The 18,311-nt window shown below is 45.7% G+C and overlaps 1 protein-coding gene across 1 annotated transcript in view; it reads right to left on the bottom strand.

Annotated features, from left to right (window-relative positions):
• The window catches only part of FBRS (fibrosin), a 592,459-nt gene that overhangs the window by 55,272 nt on the left and 518,876 nt on the right, over positions 1-18,311 (bottom strand). The window contains exon 11 of the mRNA XM_030209049.1: positions 8,289-8,384. Within this exon, the coding sequence (XP_030064909.1) occupies positions 8,289-8,384 (96 nt within the window). The remainder of the gene's footprint in view (positions 1-8,288; positions 8,385-18,311) is intronic.

The raw sequence follows: 18,311 nt of genomic DNA, 5'->3' as shown, positions 1-18,311 counted from the left end.
TGATGGCTTGTAGCCCATTCCAGCCTTGTGCAGGTGTATGATCTTGTCCCTGACATCCTTAGACAGCTCCTTGCTCTTGGCCATTTTGTAGAGGTTAGAGTCTGACTGATTCACTGAGTCTGTGGACAGGTGTCTTTCATACAGGTGACCATTGCCGACAGCTGTCTGTCATGCAGGTAACGAGTTGATTTGGAGCATCTACCTGGTCTGTAGGGGCCAGATCTCTTACTGGTTGGTGGGGGATCAAATACTTATTTCCCTCTGCAGAATGCAAATAAATTCATATACTTTCCACAATGTGATTTTCCGGATTTAATTTGTGATGTGCTATCTCTCACTGTTACCAATAACCTACCCTTCAATTATGGGCTGCTCATGTCTTTGTCAGTGGGCAAACTTACAAAATCAGCAAGGGATCAAATACTTATTTCCCCCACTGTATATGGAAATATGTTTGCTTTCTTACAGAATATTTCAAAAAAAACTTTTTTCAAAAAAGCAAGGAAGAGACCTCAAAACGCCCGACCGCTTACTTTCAATTTTCAGCGGCTTTAACTGGGGGCATGGTGTTCATCACTGGTCATAAAAACCTTGCTTAGAACAATTACTTCAATTTTTCACTTTTATTTTCACAAGTAATTTTTTTCTTTTTTGTTCTGGGTGTGATTGTATTACCCTCCAATGTTGTTTTAATATTTGTACTACTATTTGTATACCGTGTGTGTATCTTAAAACACATGTTTGTTGTTGTTCCTCTAACTGCCTCATGCTGGATAGCGAATGATACATACCTGTAGCAGGTGTTCTCCGAGGACAGCAGGCTGATTGTTCTCACGACTGGGTTGACGTCCACGGCAGCCCCCACCAACCGGAACAAAACTTTGCGGGCGGTCCCGCACGCAGGGCACGCCCACCGTGCATGCGCGGCCGTCTTCCCGCCCGTGCGCGACCGTTCCCGCTCAGTTGAATGACAAGCAAAATTTATGAAACGCAACTCCAAAGGGGAGGAGGGAGGGAAGGTGAGAACAATCAGCCTGCTGTCCTCGGAGAACACCTGCTACAGGTATGTATCATTCGCTTTCTCCGAGGACAAGCAGGCTGCTTGTTCTCACGACTGGGGTATCCCTAGCTCTCAGGCTCACTCAAAACAAGAACCCAGGTCAATTGAACCTCGCAACGGCGAGGGTATAACAGAAATTGACCTACGAAGAACAACTAACTGAGAGTGCAGCCTGACCAGAATAAATTCGGGTCATGGAGGGTGGAGTTGGATTTAAACCCCAAACAGATTCTGCAGCACCGGCTGCCCGAACCGACTATCGCGTCGGGTATCCTGCTGGAGGCAGTAATGTGATGTGAATGTGTGGACAGATGACCACGTCGCAGCCTTGCAAATCTCTTCAATAGTGGCTGACTTCAAGTGAGCCACCGACGCTGCCATGGCTCTGACACTATGAGCCGTGACATGACCCTCAAGAGTCAGCCCAGCCTGGGCGTAAGTGAAGGAAATGCAATCTGCTAGCCAATTGGAGATGGTGCGTTTCCCGACAGTGACCCCTATCCTGTTAGGGTCGAAAGAAACAAACAATTGGGCGTCTGTGGGGCTGTGTCCGCTCCAAATAGGCCAATGCTCTCTTGCAGTCCAATGTGTGCAACTGACGTTCAGCAGGCCGGGTATGCGGTCTGGGAAAGAATGTTGGCAGGACAATTGACTGGTTAAGATGGAACTCCGACACCACCTTCGGCAGGAACTTAGGGTGAGTGCGGAGCACTACTCTGTTATGATGAAATTTAGTATACGGAGCATGAGCTACCAAGGCTTGAAGCTCGCTGACCCTACGAGCTGAAGTAACTGCCACCAAGAAAATCACCTTCCAGGTCAAGTACTTCAGATGGCAGGAATTCAGTGGCTCAAAAGGAGGTTTCATCAGCTGGGTGAGGATGACGTTGAGATCCCATGACACTGCAGGAGGCTTGACAGGGGGCTTTGACAAAAGCAAGCCTCTCATGAATCGAACGACTAAAGCTCTCCAGAGATGGCTTTACCTTCTACACGATAATGGTAAGCACTAATCGCACTAAGGTGATTCCTTACTGAGTTGGTCTTGAGGCCAGACTCTGATAAGTGTAGAAGGTATTCAAGCAGGTTCTGTGCAGGACAAGAACGAGGTTCTAGGGCCTTGCTCTCACACCAAACGACAAACCTCCTCCACTTGAAAAAGTAACTCTTTTTAGTGGAATCCTTCCTAGAGGCAAGCAAGACACGGGAGACACCCTCAGACAGACCCAACGAAGCGAAGTCTACGCCCTCAACATCCAGGCCGTGAGAGCCAGAGACTGAAGGTTGGGGTGCAGCAACGCTCCGTTGTTCTGCGAAATGAGAGTCGGAAAACACTCCAATCTCCACGGTTCTTTGGAGGACAACTCCAGAAGAAGAGGGAACCAGATCTGACGGGGCCAAAAATCATGGTGCCGTGGTCTTGCTTGAGCTTCAGTAAGGTCTTCCCCACCAAAGGTATGGGAGGATAAGCATACAGGAGGCCGGTCCCCCAATGGAGGAGAAAGGCATCCGACGCTAGCCTGCCGTGTGCCTGTAGTCTGGAACAGAGGCAGCTTGTGGTTGGTCTGAGAGGCGAAAAGGTCCACCGAGGGGGTGCCCCACTCTCGGAAGATCTTGCGTACCACTCTGGAATGGAGCGACCACTCGTGCGGTTGCATGACTCTGCTCAGTCTGTCGGCCAGACTGTTGTTTAAGCCTGCTAGGTATGTGGCTTGGAGGAGCATGCCGAACTGGCAGGCCCAACGCCACATCCCGACGGCTTCCTGACACAGGGGGCGAGATCCGGTGCCCCCCTGCTTGTTGATGTAATACATTGCAACCTGATGGTCTGTCTGAATTTGGATAATTTGACAGGACAGCCGATCTCTGAAAGCCTTCAGTGCGTTCCAGACCACTCGGAGCTCCAGGAGGTTGATCTGAAGATCCTTTTCCTGGAAGGACCACAGTCCTTGGGTGTGAAGCCCATCGACATGAGCCCCCCAGCCCAGGAGAGACGCATCCGTCGTTAGCACTTTCGTGGGCTGTGGAATTTGGAATGGGCGTCCAAAGGTCAAATTGGTCCGAATGGTCCACCAGTGCAGTGAATTGCGGCAGCTGGTGGAGAGGCGGATGACATCTTCTAGATTCCCGGTGGCTTGATACCACTGGGAAGCTAGGGTCCATTGAGCAGATCTCATGTGAAGACGAGCCATGGGAGTCACATGTACTGTAGAGGCCATATGACCCAGAAGTCTCAACATCTGCCGAGCTGTGATCTGCTGAGACGCTCTGGTCTGGGAAGCCAGGGACAGGAGGTTGTTGGCCCTCGCTTCTGGAAGAAAGGCCTGAGCCGTCTGAGTATTCAGCAGAGCTCCTATGAATTCCAGAGATTGGGCAGGCTGGAGATGGGACTTTGGGTAATTTATCACAAACCCACGCAGCTCCTGGAGGCGAATAGTGCACTGCATGGACCGGAGAGCTCCCACCTCTGAGGTGTTCTTGACCAGCCAATCGTCGAGATATGGGAACACGTGCACTCTCAGCTTGCGTAGATACGCCGCCACCACCACGAGGCACTTCGTGAACACCCGTGGGGCAGAGGCGAGCCCAAAGGGCAGCACACAATACTGAAAGTGCCATGTGCCCAGGTGGAATCTGAGATACTGTCTGAGAGCTGGCAGTATCGGGATGTGAGTGTATGCGTCCTTTAAATCCAGGGAACATAGCCAATCGTTTTTCTGAATCATGGGCAGAAGGGTGCCCAAGGAAAGCATCCTGAACTTTTCTTTGACCAGGAATTTGTTCAGGCCTCTCAGGTCTAGGATGGGACGCATCCCCCCTGTTTTCTTTTCCACAAGGAAGTACCTGGAATAGAATCCCTGCCCTTCCTGCCTGGGTGGTATGGGCTCGACCGCATTGGCGCTGAGAAGGGCGGAGAGTTCCTCTGCAAGTACCTGCTTGTGATGCGAGCTGAAGGACTGAGCTCCCGGAGGACAATTTGGTAGAAGGGAGAACAAATTCAGGGCGTATCCGCACCGCACTATTTGGAGAACCCACTGGTCGGAGGTTATGAGAGGCCACCTTTGGTGGAAAAATTTTAACCTCCATCCGACCGGCAGATCGTCCGGTACGGACACTTTGAGGGCGGCTATGTTCCCATGGATCCAGTCAAAAACCCGTCCCCGGTTTTTGCTGTGGAGGCGCCGGGGGCTGCTTAGGCGCACGCTGTTGACGGGAACGAGCGCGCTGGGACTGTCCCTGTGCCTGACGAGGCCTTCGGGCCGGCTGGGTGTACCTACGCTTGTTATAGGCGTAGGGCGCAGCCTGCCGGGCCCGGGAAAAACGTCCACCTGCTGAGGTGGATGCTGAAGGCGCCCGGTGGGAGAGCTTGTCGAGGGCGGTTTCCCGCTGATGCAGTTGGTCCACCAGCTGCTCGACCTTCTCGCCAAAAATATTATCCCCCCGGCAAGGGACGTCGGCCAGTCTCTGCTGGATGCGGTTGTCCAGGTCAGAGGCACGCAGCCATGAGAGCCTGCGCATCACTATCCCTTGGGCCGCAGCACAAGATGCCACGTCACAGGTGTCATATATACCCCTGGACAGGAACTTTCTGCACGCCTTCAGCTGCCTGACCACCTCCTGAAAAGGCCTAGACTGCTCTGGCGGGAGCTTGTCAATCAGGTCCGCCAGTTGCTTCACATTATTCCGCATGTGGATGCTCGTGTAGAGCTGGTAAGACTGGATGCGGGTCACAAGCATGGAAGATTGGTAGGCCTTCCTCCCAAACGAGTCCAGAGTGCGAGACTCCCGCCCCGGGGGCGCCGAGGCGGTATCCCTCGAACTCCGTGCCCTCTTGAGAGCAGAGTCCACGACCGCCGAGTCATGAGGCAATTGGGGCCGCATTAACTCTGGGTCCGAGTGGATTCTGTATTGGGACTCTGCTTTCTTGGGGATGGTGGGATTAGATAACGGTCTCAACCAGTTCCGAAGCAGTGTCTCCTTGAGGACATTGTGCAACGGCACCGTGGAGGACTCTCTAGGTGGTGATGGATAGTCGAGGACCTCGAGCATCTCAGCCCTCGGCTCATCCACAGAGACCACAGGAAAGGGAATGCAAATAGACATATCCCTGACGAAGGAGGCAAAGGAGAGGCTCTCAGGTGGCGAGAGCTTTCTCTCTGGTGAAGGAGTGGGGTCGGAGGAAAGGCCCACAGACTCCTCTGAGGAGAAATATCTGTGGTCCTCCTCCTCCCCCCACGAGGCCTCTTCCTCAGTGTCGGACATGAGCTCGTGCAGTTCAGTCCTCAACCGGGCCCGGCTCGACGTCGAGGCATCGAGGCCTCGGTGGCGTCGTCGAGTGGTGGACTCCCGCGCCGGCGGGGATGAAGCTCCCTCCATCGACGTTGACTCCACCTGCGTGGCGGTCGAGACCGGCGCCACAAGCGGCGTCGAAGGCCTCGGCACCGGGCTAGAGCACGCCGGCGCCACAGTCAACGGCGCCGAGGGCGCAAGCACCCCCGGCACCAGCACAGTCTGGCGCATCAGCCCTTCCAGAATCCCCGGAAGGATGGCTCGGAGGCACTCGTCCAGGCACGCTGTCGGGAAAGGCGAGGGGGCCGGTAGAGGCATCGGTGCCGGAAGCTGTTCGGGTCCAGGAGACTGCACCGAAGTGCTGGCACCCTGACGTGGCGGTACCTCTACTACAGAGGGGGACCTCTCCTCTCGACGCTGCCGCTTCCTCGGCGTCGACTCATCCCTGGCGCCGGGAGCCGGATGCGTCGTGGGCGACCGATGACAGTGCTTCTTCGTCTTTTTGCGGTGCCCGTCATCGGCGCTCGGTGGAACTGACGAGGAGGAAGTCGATCCCCCTCGGCCTCGAGGGATCGGGTCCGACAGGGTTCGGTCCCGAGGGCCCTGGGTAGAGGGAGTGACCGGGGCCGATTGCCCACGCGGCCTCTCACCCCTGCCTTCTCCGGAGGACCGGCGGGCCGACGGGACCTGTGCTCCTGTGGTTGATGCCGTCGGTGCCGATTTCGTGGACACCGATACCGGTATCGAAGAACCGGCCGTCGATACCGATGCCGTCGAAGTCGAGGGGCCGGCGCAAGTTCCAAAAAGACGGTCCCGAAGAACTTGTCTCGCTACCTGTGTCCGTTTCCGGAGACCGAGACACAAAGTACACGTCTTGGTATCGTGCTCCGGCCCGAGGCACTGGAGGCACCAAGCGTGAGTGTCGGTCTGCGAGATATGCCGGCCGCACCGACCACACTTTTTAAATCCACTCGGGACCTTCGAGGACATCGACGGAAAAATCGCGTCGGCGAAGTTAAAGTCGTCGATGGTGGCGGTAAAAATCACACCTCGAAAACAAATCGACCGCGCGGCCACAAGGCCACAACGCGACGCCCCCGCTAAGAGACGAGGGAAAAACAAAGTTAGCGTTTTTTTTTTAAGAAACCAAAAAGGAAAACGACGAATCAACAAAAAAGGAGAAAATTCGCGGCAAAAGCGCGATCCGGTTTCCGGGGCTGACAAAGAGAGAGACGAATGCAGCTCTCTCCAGCGCGGAAAAAGAAAGACTGAGCGGGAACGGTCGCACACAGGCGGGAAGACGGCCGCGCATGCGCGGTGGGCGTGCCCTGCGTGCGGGACCGCCCGCAAAGTTTTGTTCCGGTTGGTGGGGGCTGCCGTGGACGTCAACCCAGTCGTGAGAACAAGCAGCCTGCTTGTCCTCGGAGAAAGTAGAATATACAGGTTAAGACATAATACAGATTGCAACAGCAACCATGTAGTGTATGTGTTACAATGCACCTGTCCAAAATTATACGTTGGGAAAACCACACGAGCACTGTAACAGCGTCTAGGTGATCATAAATTCAGCATCACGCATCAGCGCAGGGAAGACCCTTTAGTGACGCACTGTATGGAACATCATCATACGTTTGTGGACTTTAAATGCACAGTTATAGATCAAGTGGAGAAATCACTAAGAGGTGGAAACCGAGATCGGGCTTTAGTACAGGTGGAACAACAATGGATCTTTAGGTTAAAAACGTTAACACCCAAAGGTCTAAATACGCGCATAGAGTGGAAAACATTTCTATAAAGAGGGGAAGAATAATGATAAATGTGGGCAAGAGTGAGGTCCCTTTAAGAATCAGGTCTGTAGAGACCGGAAGGAAGAGTCGGGTTTAAAAACCCTGACACCATTTTAGATAGTAGGAGTCCCGCAGTAGAAGCGAGCAGGACCTTTGAAAGGTAGGCGTCTTCGTGCACATCTCTCTATAAAGTTACTCTAATGATCCACTCTCGAAATGGTTATGCTTATATATTTGCTGCAGGGTGAACTTGAAAAGGGCAGACTTAGTAGCCGAGGGCACAGCTCCTGAAGAAGCACTGGAGAAACAGGGGCTCTCTATTAAGCGTTCCCAATCGAGTGGTGAAAGCAGGGAATCTGAAGTCTTACCTCCATAACTGATGAGAGCATTCAGCTTGCTTATAGTATAGATTGAATTTATTCCTAATAGCAAGTACCCAGTGCATGGATTATTAGGGTATTAATAATAAAAAACAAAATGACTACCAAAAAAAAAACACACCACCTTTTGGCGCAGTTGGAAAACATTTTCTGATGGGCATGTAAAAAAAGAAAAGTTGTCAAGTATGGAGCACATAAAGCTGTCTAGTAAAAACACAGGCATTGTAAGAAAGCTCTGCAGCTGTTCTGTTGATGCATGCAAAGAATATGATACACAATTGTAACTGCTTGCTATTGGAGAAATAAAGAATCCCAAATCACACTACACACTACTCAGTGGCATAGCCATGGGTGGGCCAGAGTGGGCAGGGGCCCCCAACAATGGAACACATCCTTGGATGCTCCAAGGCCCACCAGATGATGATGTCCTCTGCTGGATGTTTTAACACTGGTGAAGACAATGGCCTGCTTCCAGTTGAAGAAGTTGGCACTCTTCATGCATGCTCAGCTCATGTGCATCAACTGAGCATGTGCAGGGGGTGCCAATGTTGGTGGCTGGAAGTGCACTGATGACTTGTTCACCAATGTTCAGACAGCCTGGGAGGGGGTATTTCCGATGGAGATCTTTAGCTGGCAGGCTTATCCTTGCCAGTTAAGTTATTAATTTTTAATGTGGGGGCTCAAGGAGGAAATGTATGGGCCCACCCAGAAATTCACTTCTGGCTATGCCGATACTCCTACAAGTCAGAGTGCCAAATAGCTGGGGCTCACCTTGGGTTGAAATGCTCCCTGCAGAGATCCAAAGGAAACACTGGGCGGAAGAACAGAAGGAATCCCAGACACAGATGGAGAAAAAGAAGTGTAGAACTAACAGTGAACCAGAGAAATGCAAAATATATTATTAGACTGTAACACAGATACAACATAATTTTCTGCTAGTTCAATTATCTTCTAAAGGAAAATGACAATATGGGAAGAATGGATTATTTTAAGCTTTCTAAATCTTTACTAAGTTTGTTATTGTATGTAGTGAAGCTGCTTACCTCTAACAGATATTCTCCCAGAGTAGGATATCAGCCCTCAAAAGTGTGAGGCTATCCAGTGGAAATCAAGGCTAGAGCATTAATCAGCATTACCGAAAAAGCTGTAGAGTGTTCCAGAATTCTCTACTGAGCATGTGTAGCGGCTTCCCTGCCAGCACTGTTGTGAAGAACCACTTCAGTTCAGCATATAGATATGACAAGGAGAAACTAATTCTGAGGAGGTGGGAGAATTTTGTGAGGTCTGATATCATATGATCCTTGGAAATATTTGTTAATGTTGAACTTCTTTTCTGAGTACAGCAGAATATCATTGTCTTCACAAATGGGACTCTCTAGCTATAGATAGCCTTTAAATAAAAGTAGCATGAAAAAAAATTATGCCAATGGGCAAAAAACTTGTTTTTGATAGTGGCAGGCCATGTTTACATTATTTTTGAAAACAAACAATAAAAAATGAGACCTAAGTAGAGATGAAGTTGCATCCTAATTTTCAAGGATACATCACAGGACTGATTGATCAAACCCACTATTCCATTGGGAATCTTTATCCAAACAGTATTAGGATGCAATTGTGTAGACAGAAACCCATGTCAGAAATTTTCAGATCTTTTCCTTGGAAATTGACTACTGATATCACCATGGTTCTGATGCTATAAGCCTTGACATGTCCTTCCAGACTGACCTGTTTGGGCATAACATATGAGTTCTACTACTCAATCAGACTGTGTGCATATACATGGAAGTACAAGGCTTACTGGGATCCAAACAAAATTTGAGTGGACGTTTTAAGACAAAACACTTACAAGCCACGCTGTGCTAGGCATATTTACTTCTGGAAAGGTAAATTATGAGATCTGAAATTCAGTGACCCCTACCAAAAAATAAGATCTTTCAGGTTACGTATCTCAGCTCACAAAAGTCTAATGGCAGTATACTAAGACAAAGAAGGATACCTGATTGGCAGTTTCAATAGAAAGTAAGTACAACAAAGAAATCTAGAAACAAAAGGCTATACAGAAATTGATTTATCTTTTTCATAATAAGTGTCAACTGTATGGAAGTAAATCTGATTCTGACACATGTAGAAAGCATTCAGTTTTTGTGCTAAGAATGGATCAGAGAATTCTGTCTCTTTGATGGACTGAAGTGCTTACAAAGCATCCCACTTGAGTACCTCGTAGATGAAAAGGAGGGTGGGTCAGAAGTGGCTACAGAGGGGGTTTGAAGCCTAATACAGTGGCCATTAATTTGGACTAATGCTGCCTCAAGCTTCTCTTTGAAAACATTCTCTATTTTGCAGGGCTGCATATGTCAATATGGCCTTTTAGGTTTATTCAAGCATTTCAACTTCAGTTATCTTCTATTGTGGAGATTTGTTATGACAGTACTTGGAGGGTGTCTTCATCTTGCTGCTCTGCTTTGAATTATGCTTCTACCAGACGTCAGAGGGAAGTTATCTTAAATTTAAGGCTGCTCTCAAAGCTTGTGTTTTTCATTGTGCCTTTTGGGAATATATAGAATAATAGAACCAGTTGGTTTGTCACAATTGCCGATGATAGGTCTTACTGCACAGGGCCACTTTCTCAATCTCTGCTGCAGTAGTTTTTATTCATGTCCGCTTTCTAGTAGGCAAGAATTGTATTAGTGACCTATTTGTGTATTGTCCTCCTCTGATGATGATTGCATTATGTTTGCAATACGACATAACTGTTTTGCTTACTTTTTCTTTTTTTTTGTAAACTACTTTTTTGTCCTATTCACTATTGGTGTTGAGCAAATGTTAAACCTCAGCAACTTTTCTGGTACATCAAAGCAGGTATAATGCCCACAGCTATAAGTCTGTAGGCATTCATACTCATTCCAGTTTGTTTCACATATACTTAGCCCATGAAGAGTTGGTATAATGTGATGCAGGATATGAACATAGCATTTTGGTAAACCTTCCTACCACAGGTCAGAGAGGACTAGGTCCTATCTCTTGTTTGTCCTGTTTGTCTGTCCTAATTAGATTGTAAGCTCTGTCGAGCAGGGACTGTCTCTTCATGTTCAAGTGTACAGCGCTGTGTACGTCTAGCAGCGCTACAGAAATAAGTAGTAGTAGTAGCTTTTGCCACTCAAATCCAGGAGCCTTTTGAATTCAGTACTGCCTTCTTGTCACAGATGAAGACAGAAACAACTTCACATTCTCCTGTGCCACCTTTAATATGTCAGACAGGCACTGTCACATATTTCTTATAGAGGCTGAGAAACTAAAAGATGCCCAGCACTGTACCCTGGCACCACCCACTTTTCCTTGTGACTCACCCAAGGTGCACTGGTGGCTGAGACCTGGCCCATTGAGTCTATGGCCCATTAAACCTGTTCCAGGATGGTAGTCTTCTCTGCAGGGAAGCTTGGGATGAGTATATGACAGCTATTAGAATCTACCTGCTCCCCAAATCATGCAGTCAGGAACCTAAGATAGTACTACTTTGTCTTTGCTTGTTGCTCCACATTGGTGTTCCTCAATGTCAGTACTGATGCAGTAGAATCTCTTCTTGCATCAAGCGAGTCTTAAGACTGTATTTTTGTCTTTATGGCCTTTGAGTGGAGGAGTAACATAGTGGTTAGTACAATGAACTTTGATCCTGGGGAACGGGTTTTGATTTCCACTGCAGCTCCCTGTGACTCTGAGCAAGTCACTTAACCCTCCATTGCCACAGGTACAAAATAAGTACATGTCTATAATACATAAACCGCTTTGATTGTAACCAAAGAAAGGCAGTATATCAAGTCCCATTCCCTTTCCTGATGTTTAGTTTTATTTTTTTGAATGCCAATGTATCTCTAGCATTACAATGGCTCTTTAGGGCCCAGGTGGTTGATGCCACTGATGACCATTCTGGATTGTACTTAAAGACCCCCTCCATATGCACTTGACTGTTATAAACGACAATGACCTTGACTATCTTTCCAACCAAAATTCCATTTGCTTATCCTGCACCCATCCTCCTCCTGCCTCTTCTACCCTTGCTTGCACCTTTCCTACTCCTTCACCCCTGTCCTTCTCTACCTACCTGTTACTTTTGCTATTCTGTTATATTTAACTTTACCTTTTATTTTCTTATCAAAATCCTGTAATCCATTTTACTATATAAGCCGCATTGAACCTGCTTTGAGTGCGAAAGCGTGGGGTACAAATGTAATAATAAACATGCCTGCATGCCATCCTTTGATAGATGGCTCAACTAAGGGCATCGAAGGTAATCAAGGATATCAAATGAAAAATAAGGTAAAGATAATCCTCTGTACACAAGTACCAAGTTGCAAACAAATTATGGGGGTCACCATATGCATGATGATTTCTTGGTATGATAGAAAACCAACTGCAGGATTCAAACTCAAGTTGTGAGTGCAGTTGGCAAGCGACCAACCGAGTGCACCATGAGGCCTGAGGGAAAAGTAGCTGCATAAAAAACAAACAACTCAATGAACAAAAATTTCATCCAAGGCACCTGCTGTACAAAAATAAATACAGAAAACGTCGATAAAAACCTTACATAGAGTATCTCTAACAGAAAAAAATAAGGTAAATAAAGATGCAAACCAATGCAAAAAGCAATCTGAAAAATCCAGAATTCCCTATCTTACATCATGATATGACCATGGTAGGCCAAGGGATCTGCAGAAAAACTAGAACCACGGTGAGGCCACTGGAATTCCCATGAATGCTCAGTACAGTTCCCTGGATAGCTTATACAGCTTTGTAGACGATGCTCTAACCTCGGTCTCTGCTGAATTACATCACCCAGTTGTAAGGAGTGCATCCTGCTGGTCTTGATATAAAAAATATAAAAATGTTTATAACCTGTATGAAATAATTGTACAAGCATGCATACACCTCTGTATTATTTAAAAAATAACTAAACTTAATCAAACCTTTTTGATTCTGTTTAAGCTGTTAGTTAAGATAATTGCCAAATTAATACTAATAGCCCGAGTGATAGTCACTCTAGTCAAGTAGCTACTCCCCTCCCAATAATACTCATCTTCTCTTGTTCTGTTGATAGTGAGCTTCTCCATTCTCTACTCCATAGTACATTATTCATTTTAAAACCATGATAATATGCAGTGAGCAAAAACAGAATGGGGACCTGCTAAATAAATATGGGCCCCTATAATACAGTGGCTCTCATTTTCAAAGCAGATTACTCAAAATAGACATATCACGATTTTCAAAAGGTAGAATTTGGACATTTTACACTGCAGTTCATCCAAATAGCAAGGGGCATGTTGGAGGTGTGCTATGGGCAGGACTAGAGTAGGCCCAAAATTAGGACATCTTTCAGCAATAATGGATTGGGAAGAAATTGTCCAAGGCAAAAAAGGACATTTTTATCTACACCTGTTTCTATCACGTCCAGGGAACAAAACAGTGCCCTTATTGAACAGCTGACCACTGGAGAGATGAAGGCATGACCCCTCCTTAATTTCCCAGTGGTTACTGACTCCCTCCCACCCTTCTAAGTGAAAGTTGTCAGCAATCGTTGTCTAGGGTTGGTCCCGAGTCCAGTTCACAGAGGCAGTGGGCACCCAAAGAATACACAATCCACACGAGTTTGGATATATAAAGTATATTATATTTGCAGATATGTATAGGCTCACAGCACTTAGTACAGGAAAGTGGTACAGGGCTGTCTCTGTGTGTGTACTTAGAGAAAGAGAAAGAACAGCTACGCCAGCAGAACCATGTGCAGAAAGAGGGAAAGAGATAAAAACTGCCAACCCCCAGAGCCCTGTGCTCTGGGGCTCAAGATGGTGGTGGGCAGACGGAAAGACAGCAAGAGAGAGAAGTGCCCCGGGCACCATGTGCTCTCCTTTATACCTCCAGAACAGAGAGAGATCAAAAAAACGTATCTTCCTTCCCAGCCAAACTTCAGTGTACCTTCTCTGAAGTCAGGAAAGGTGACCAATTTCACAGATTCTCCTGTTTGAAGTCCCTAGTGATGGAGCCTCTATGTCTGGCCTCCTTTATTCTCAAAGAGAGCTCTGCTCCCAGATGGAACAAAAGGTATGTTAATCAGGAGTAATTAAACACAGGGCTAGCAAGCAGCTCAACACCATTTGGTCCATTTTGCCATCCTCTGATTCCTGAGGGAGGGGGGAGTTCTCAGAGGTCAGAAGCTGGTCTAACATTAATCTAAGTATGTCAAACTGGTTTCATATTAATATAAGTATGTCCAGCAATCCTGACAAAAGTGACAGCAGATACCAGGCTCTAACAGCTTCAGGTATTATGGCCATTCCTAATACAGCAGCAAGCAAGTGCAAGATGCAGCACAGTGATCAGTGCAGTGGACTTTCAAGAACAGGACCCAGGTGTAATTCCCACTTTAACTCTTATTTCTGTACAAATATGTGAGCTCTCCTGGAACTAATACCTACTGTACCTGAATTTATAAGACACCTGTAAGCGTGATGGATATTGTAGTGGTGTACCTTTAGGTAAAGGTAGGGTTTTTATTTGTTCCTGGAGGGCTCACAATAACATAACATAATTAAAGTGGACTTGTACCTGGATCCTGTTGTTTAAAGTGCACTGCACTGACCACTAGGCTGCTCCTCTGCTCTGCAGGGACTTGAGGCCATTTTGTACAAATGATGCCATGGTCTTTTTTTGTGCCTGCTTTTTTGGCATTCATAGTTTGGACGTTTCATTCTGGAAAATGGCTGTTCATTTTGGACATTTTCAGCGCAAGAACATCCTTCTCATATTTTCAAACAGGAAATCCTGATTTTTTTTCAGTTCAAAAATAGTTGTAAGATGGACTTTTTGTTGGATATTATGAGAAGGACGTCCTAATTCTAACTTGGACGTTCTTTTCAAAATGTCCCTCTATGTAGACCATGTTAATAGAAGTAGAAGCATATCCTTGTCACAGTTCTAGTCAGTGTCTGGGGTGCTGGAAGAAGAGAAGCACAGCAGATACTACTTCCCTCCAGCAGTGTTGCTTTTGATCCATTTGTTCAATTTCCCAATGGAAGTGGGTAGCACTTAAGCGCCTCATCTCATATTGCAGTGAGACAAAATCTCACAGTAGGAACCAAGGAGGTTGGAGAAATTACAGGAGGCGGCATGATGTCACAAGGCTGAAGTCAGTTTCCCCCAGCAGCTGCCATATTGGTACACTACATTATCAGCTTCTGTATCCATGTTGACGCTGTTCATCATTATTTTATCTCAGTTATATTTAGAAACATGTTGGCTTGTGCAGCATATGGATGTACATACAGGAACTATCACAACACAATAACCTTTCATTGGTTACAGTAGTAATTTGTCCTAAATCGTAATTGCGTCATTTGGAGGGGATGGTTACAGGGACACCCTAGCAAGAGTTGTATTGGTGTTGAGATGTTTTTTCACCTAGTAAAGGGTCACCAAAACAGACATGTTATGAGAATTAGGTGCTCAACATTCAGAGTTTTTATTTTTAAGTAAAAAGGTGTTTCTGAACTTTAATTAGGTTGAAACCTGAGAGAATTTAAACATCTTTTTTCCTGTACGTAGATCAAAAAGAGAAAGATGGTATGTGACAACTTCCTCTTTTTATTTTGTGGAATACAGTGGTTTAATATAAAAATGCACGTAAATTTTTATTACTATTATTTAAAAGAGAGGTATTGAATAATGAGGGAAGAGATACCTTCATGCAGAAGTTCTGTCCAGAATCAGTCTAAATGTGCTAACATTTTCCACTTCTGATGTATATATTTATTTCTTTTTAAAGTCTGTTTGGATATAAATGGCATTTTTTAAAAATCTGTGTCTCCTGGCTGTATGTTAGTATATAGATGAGTCCGGGGAATAATGATGGCTAAGGAAAAGCAGCAGTAGAAGAGTTAGAGCTGAATGGCATTTATATTTTGCAAATAGTGATATATAGCTTCATGAGATGTCTTTGTTGTCAGAAAAGAATAAATCATTTCTTAGTTTCTTGCTTAAAATCAATAGAAATAAAACAAAATAAAACACGAAAAAGAAAATAAGATAATACCTTTATTGGACATAACTTAGTACATTTCTTGATTAGCTTTCGAAGGTTGCCCTTCTTCGTCAGATCGGAAATAAGCAAATCTTGGTAGATGACAGTATATATAAGTGAGACATCAAAGCATTTCAATGACAGTCTAACAGGGTGGGGATGGAGGTGGATCGGTGAGACAGGGGGATATGCATGGAGACAGGAGAGTGACAAACAAAGCAGTACAATTTACAATTTTATGGCTTATAATGGGCTAGAAAGCCCAGATCTCTGTTAAGCCCATTATAAGCCATAAAATTGTAAATTGTACTGCTTTGTTTGTCACTCTCCTGTCTCCATGCATATCCCCCTGTCTCACCCATCCACCTCCATCCTCACCCTGTTAGATTGTCACTGAAATGCTTTTGTTCAAGTTTTATCTGTTGTGCGTGTCAGGTGTTAAACGAAGTTTCCCAAAATTTGAGGTCTCTAACTGCAATAGTTGCAGACCTAGATCCCCTTTTCTGAAAGGTTGTCAGTCCATGAGCGCGCAACATTTACCAAAATGCCATTTTTGGGGTCTAATAAAATCCAAACACATTTATAAGAATAAATATAAAAGATTTTGACCTGAGTAAATGGCTACTTAATTGTGGCATTGCAAAACAAAAACATATCAGTGTTGTAGAGCACAATTTTCTCTTTCAGACGATACTGTTCACAAGCTAATTCAGGCAGACTCTTTTTTAATAATTGGTTTTGAACTTTGGTATATTTTACCATTTGCGCTGACAGTGCCAACTTTGAAGAGATCCTGCAGGGCGGTTATAGATGCTGGTTAGTTGCAAATCTGGCAGTATTATGTCCAGCACAAGCATAATGCTTGTTCAAAATTTCAAGTCCGTATCTTTGTTTGCATGGAAGTTGTTGTGGTCTGAATATTGGTCCAAATATGTTCCGATGAGTCGCGACCAATTTTGATGCATACTTTGAGTCAACTTGTTTGACTGGATTTTGCATCCATAATGTTAAAATGTATTGCATTGGAATTAGCATCAAAAACTGTACAGGATTTGAATTTTTTAGCCATTCTTATAAATGTGTTTGGATTTTATTAGACCCCAAAAATGGCATTTTGGTAAATGTCGCGCGCTCATGGACTGACAACCTCTCAGAAAAGGGGGTCTAGATCTGCAACTATTGCAGTTAGAGACCACAAATTTTGGGAAACTTCGTTTAACACCTGACTCGCACAACAGATGAACAAAATTGGAGACATGATGGTGGGAAGGTTTAGACCACTTGGCATGGAATGACCCAAATAGAATGTTAGGTATTATTAGGAAAGGAATGGAAAACAAAAATGAGGATGTTATAATGCCTTTGTATCACTCCATAGTGCGACTTCACCTCGAATATTGTGTTCAATTCTGGTCACCGCATCTCAAAAAAGATAAAGTGGAATTAGAAAAGGTGCAGAGAAGGGCGACGAAAATGATGCGGCTAGGGCTCTTTAGCTTGGAGAAAAGGCGGCTGAGGGGAGATATGATAGAGGTCTATAAAATAATGACTGGAGTTGAATGGGTAGACGTGAAGCGTCTGTTTACGCTTTCCACAAATTCTAGGACTAGGGGGCATGCGATGAAGCTACAAAGTAGTAAATTTAAAATGAATCGGAGAAAATGTTTCTTCACTCAACGTGTAATTAAACTCTGGAATTCATTGTCAGAGAATGTGGTAAAGGCGGTTAGCTTAGCAGAGTTTAAAAAAGGTTTGGACAGCTTCCTAAAGGAGAAGTCCATAGACCATTATTGAATTGGACTTGGGGAAAATCCACTATTTCTGGGATAAGCAGTACAAAATGTTTTGTACTTTTTGGGGATCTTGCCAGGTATTTGTGACCTGGATTGGCCACTGTTGGAAACAGGATGCTGGGCTTGTCCCAGTATGGCAATACTTATGTACCCAGCAAAAAGTAACCCACTTGCAGAGATTGGAACTACCAGTGTATGGACCTGTTTGTGACAAGATCTGAAGCAGCAATGCTGACCCTGAGAAAGCATGAGGAACTAGCGATTCCAAGATGACTCCGAGCCTGACCGCCGCCTCAGCTACAACAACTTATAGAAGCAGTCAAATGCGCACTGGAGCTGCAAGTACACCAAATCTCAGATCAGCTTACCAGCGTGGAAGCTCTACTGGAAGACACTACCCGCCGTACTGGGGAATTAGAGCAAAGAATTTCTGTAATGGAGGACATGGGAACTGAAACAGCAGCTGCACTTAAGATGCTTCAAAAGACCATACAAGAACAAGCGCAGCAAACTGATGATTTGATAAACAGGTCCAGGAGAGCCAACCTCCGGATTGTTGGGATTCCTGAATCAATCCTCGATCAAGCTCTACCTACTCTACTGGAACGATGGATGAAATCAGTTTGCCCTTTCAAATAGTGTGGGCCTTTGTGCCTAGAGAGGGTGCATAGGGTACGCTGCAAGCAGGAGGGTGAAAATCGACCTCACGTCATCATAGCTAAAAGGACACAATTACATTCACAAGATGGAAATTTTGCGTGGATCGAGACAAAAACGGGACAACTTATCCTACGATGGTGTGCCCATTTAAATCTTTCAGGACTATTCGTTGGCGCTCCGTGCCTTTTTGGACTTATCTGCAAAACATTATCTGCTTCACAAAAACGATTTATGCTCATCTACCCAGCGCTCCTCAAACTTTTTCACAATGGC

This window comes from Microcaecilia unicolor, chromosome 7, assembly GCF_901765095.1.
Source record: "Microcaecilia unicolor chromosome 7, aMicUni1.1, whole genome shotgun sequence".
Taxonomy (NCBI): domain Eukaryota; kingdom Metazoa; phylum Chordata; class Amphibia; order Gymnophiona; family Siphonopidae; genus Microcaecilia; species Microcaecilia unicolor.
The sequence above is the reverse complement of the archived record's forward strand: the minus strand, read 5'-3'. Positions and strand labels throughout refer to the sequence as shown.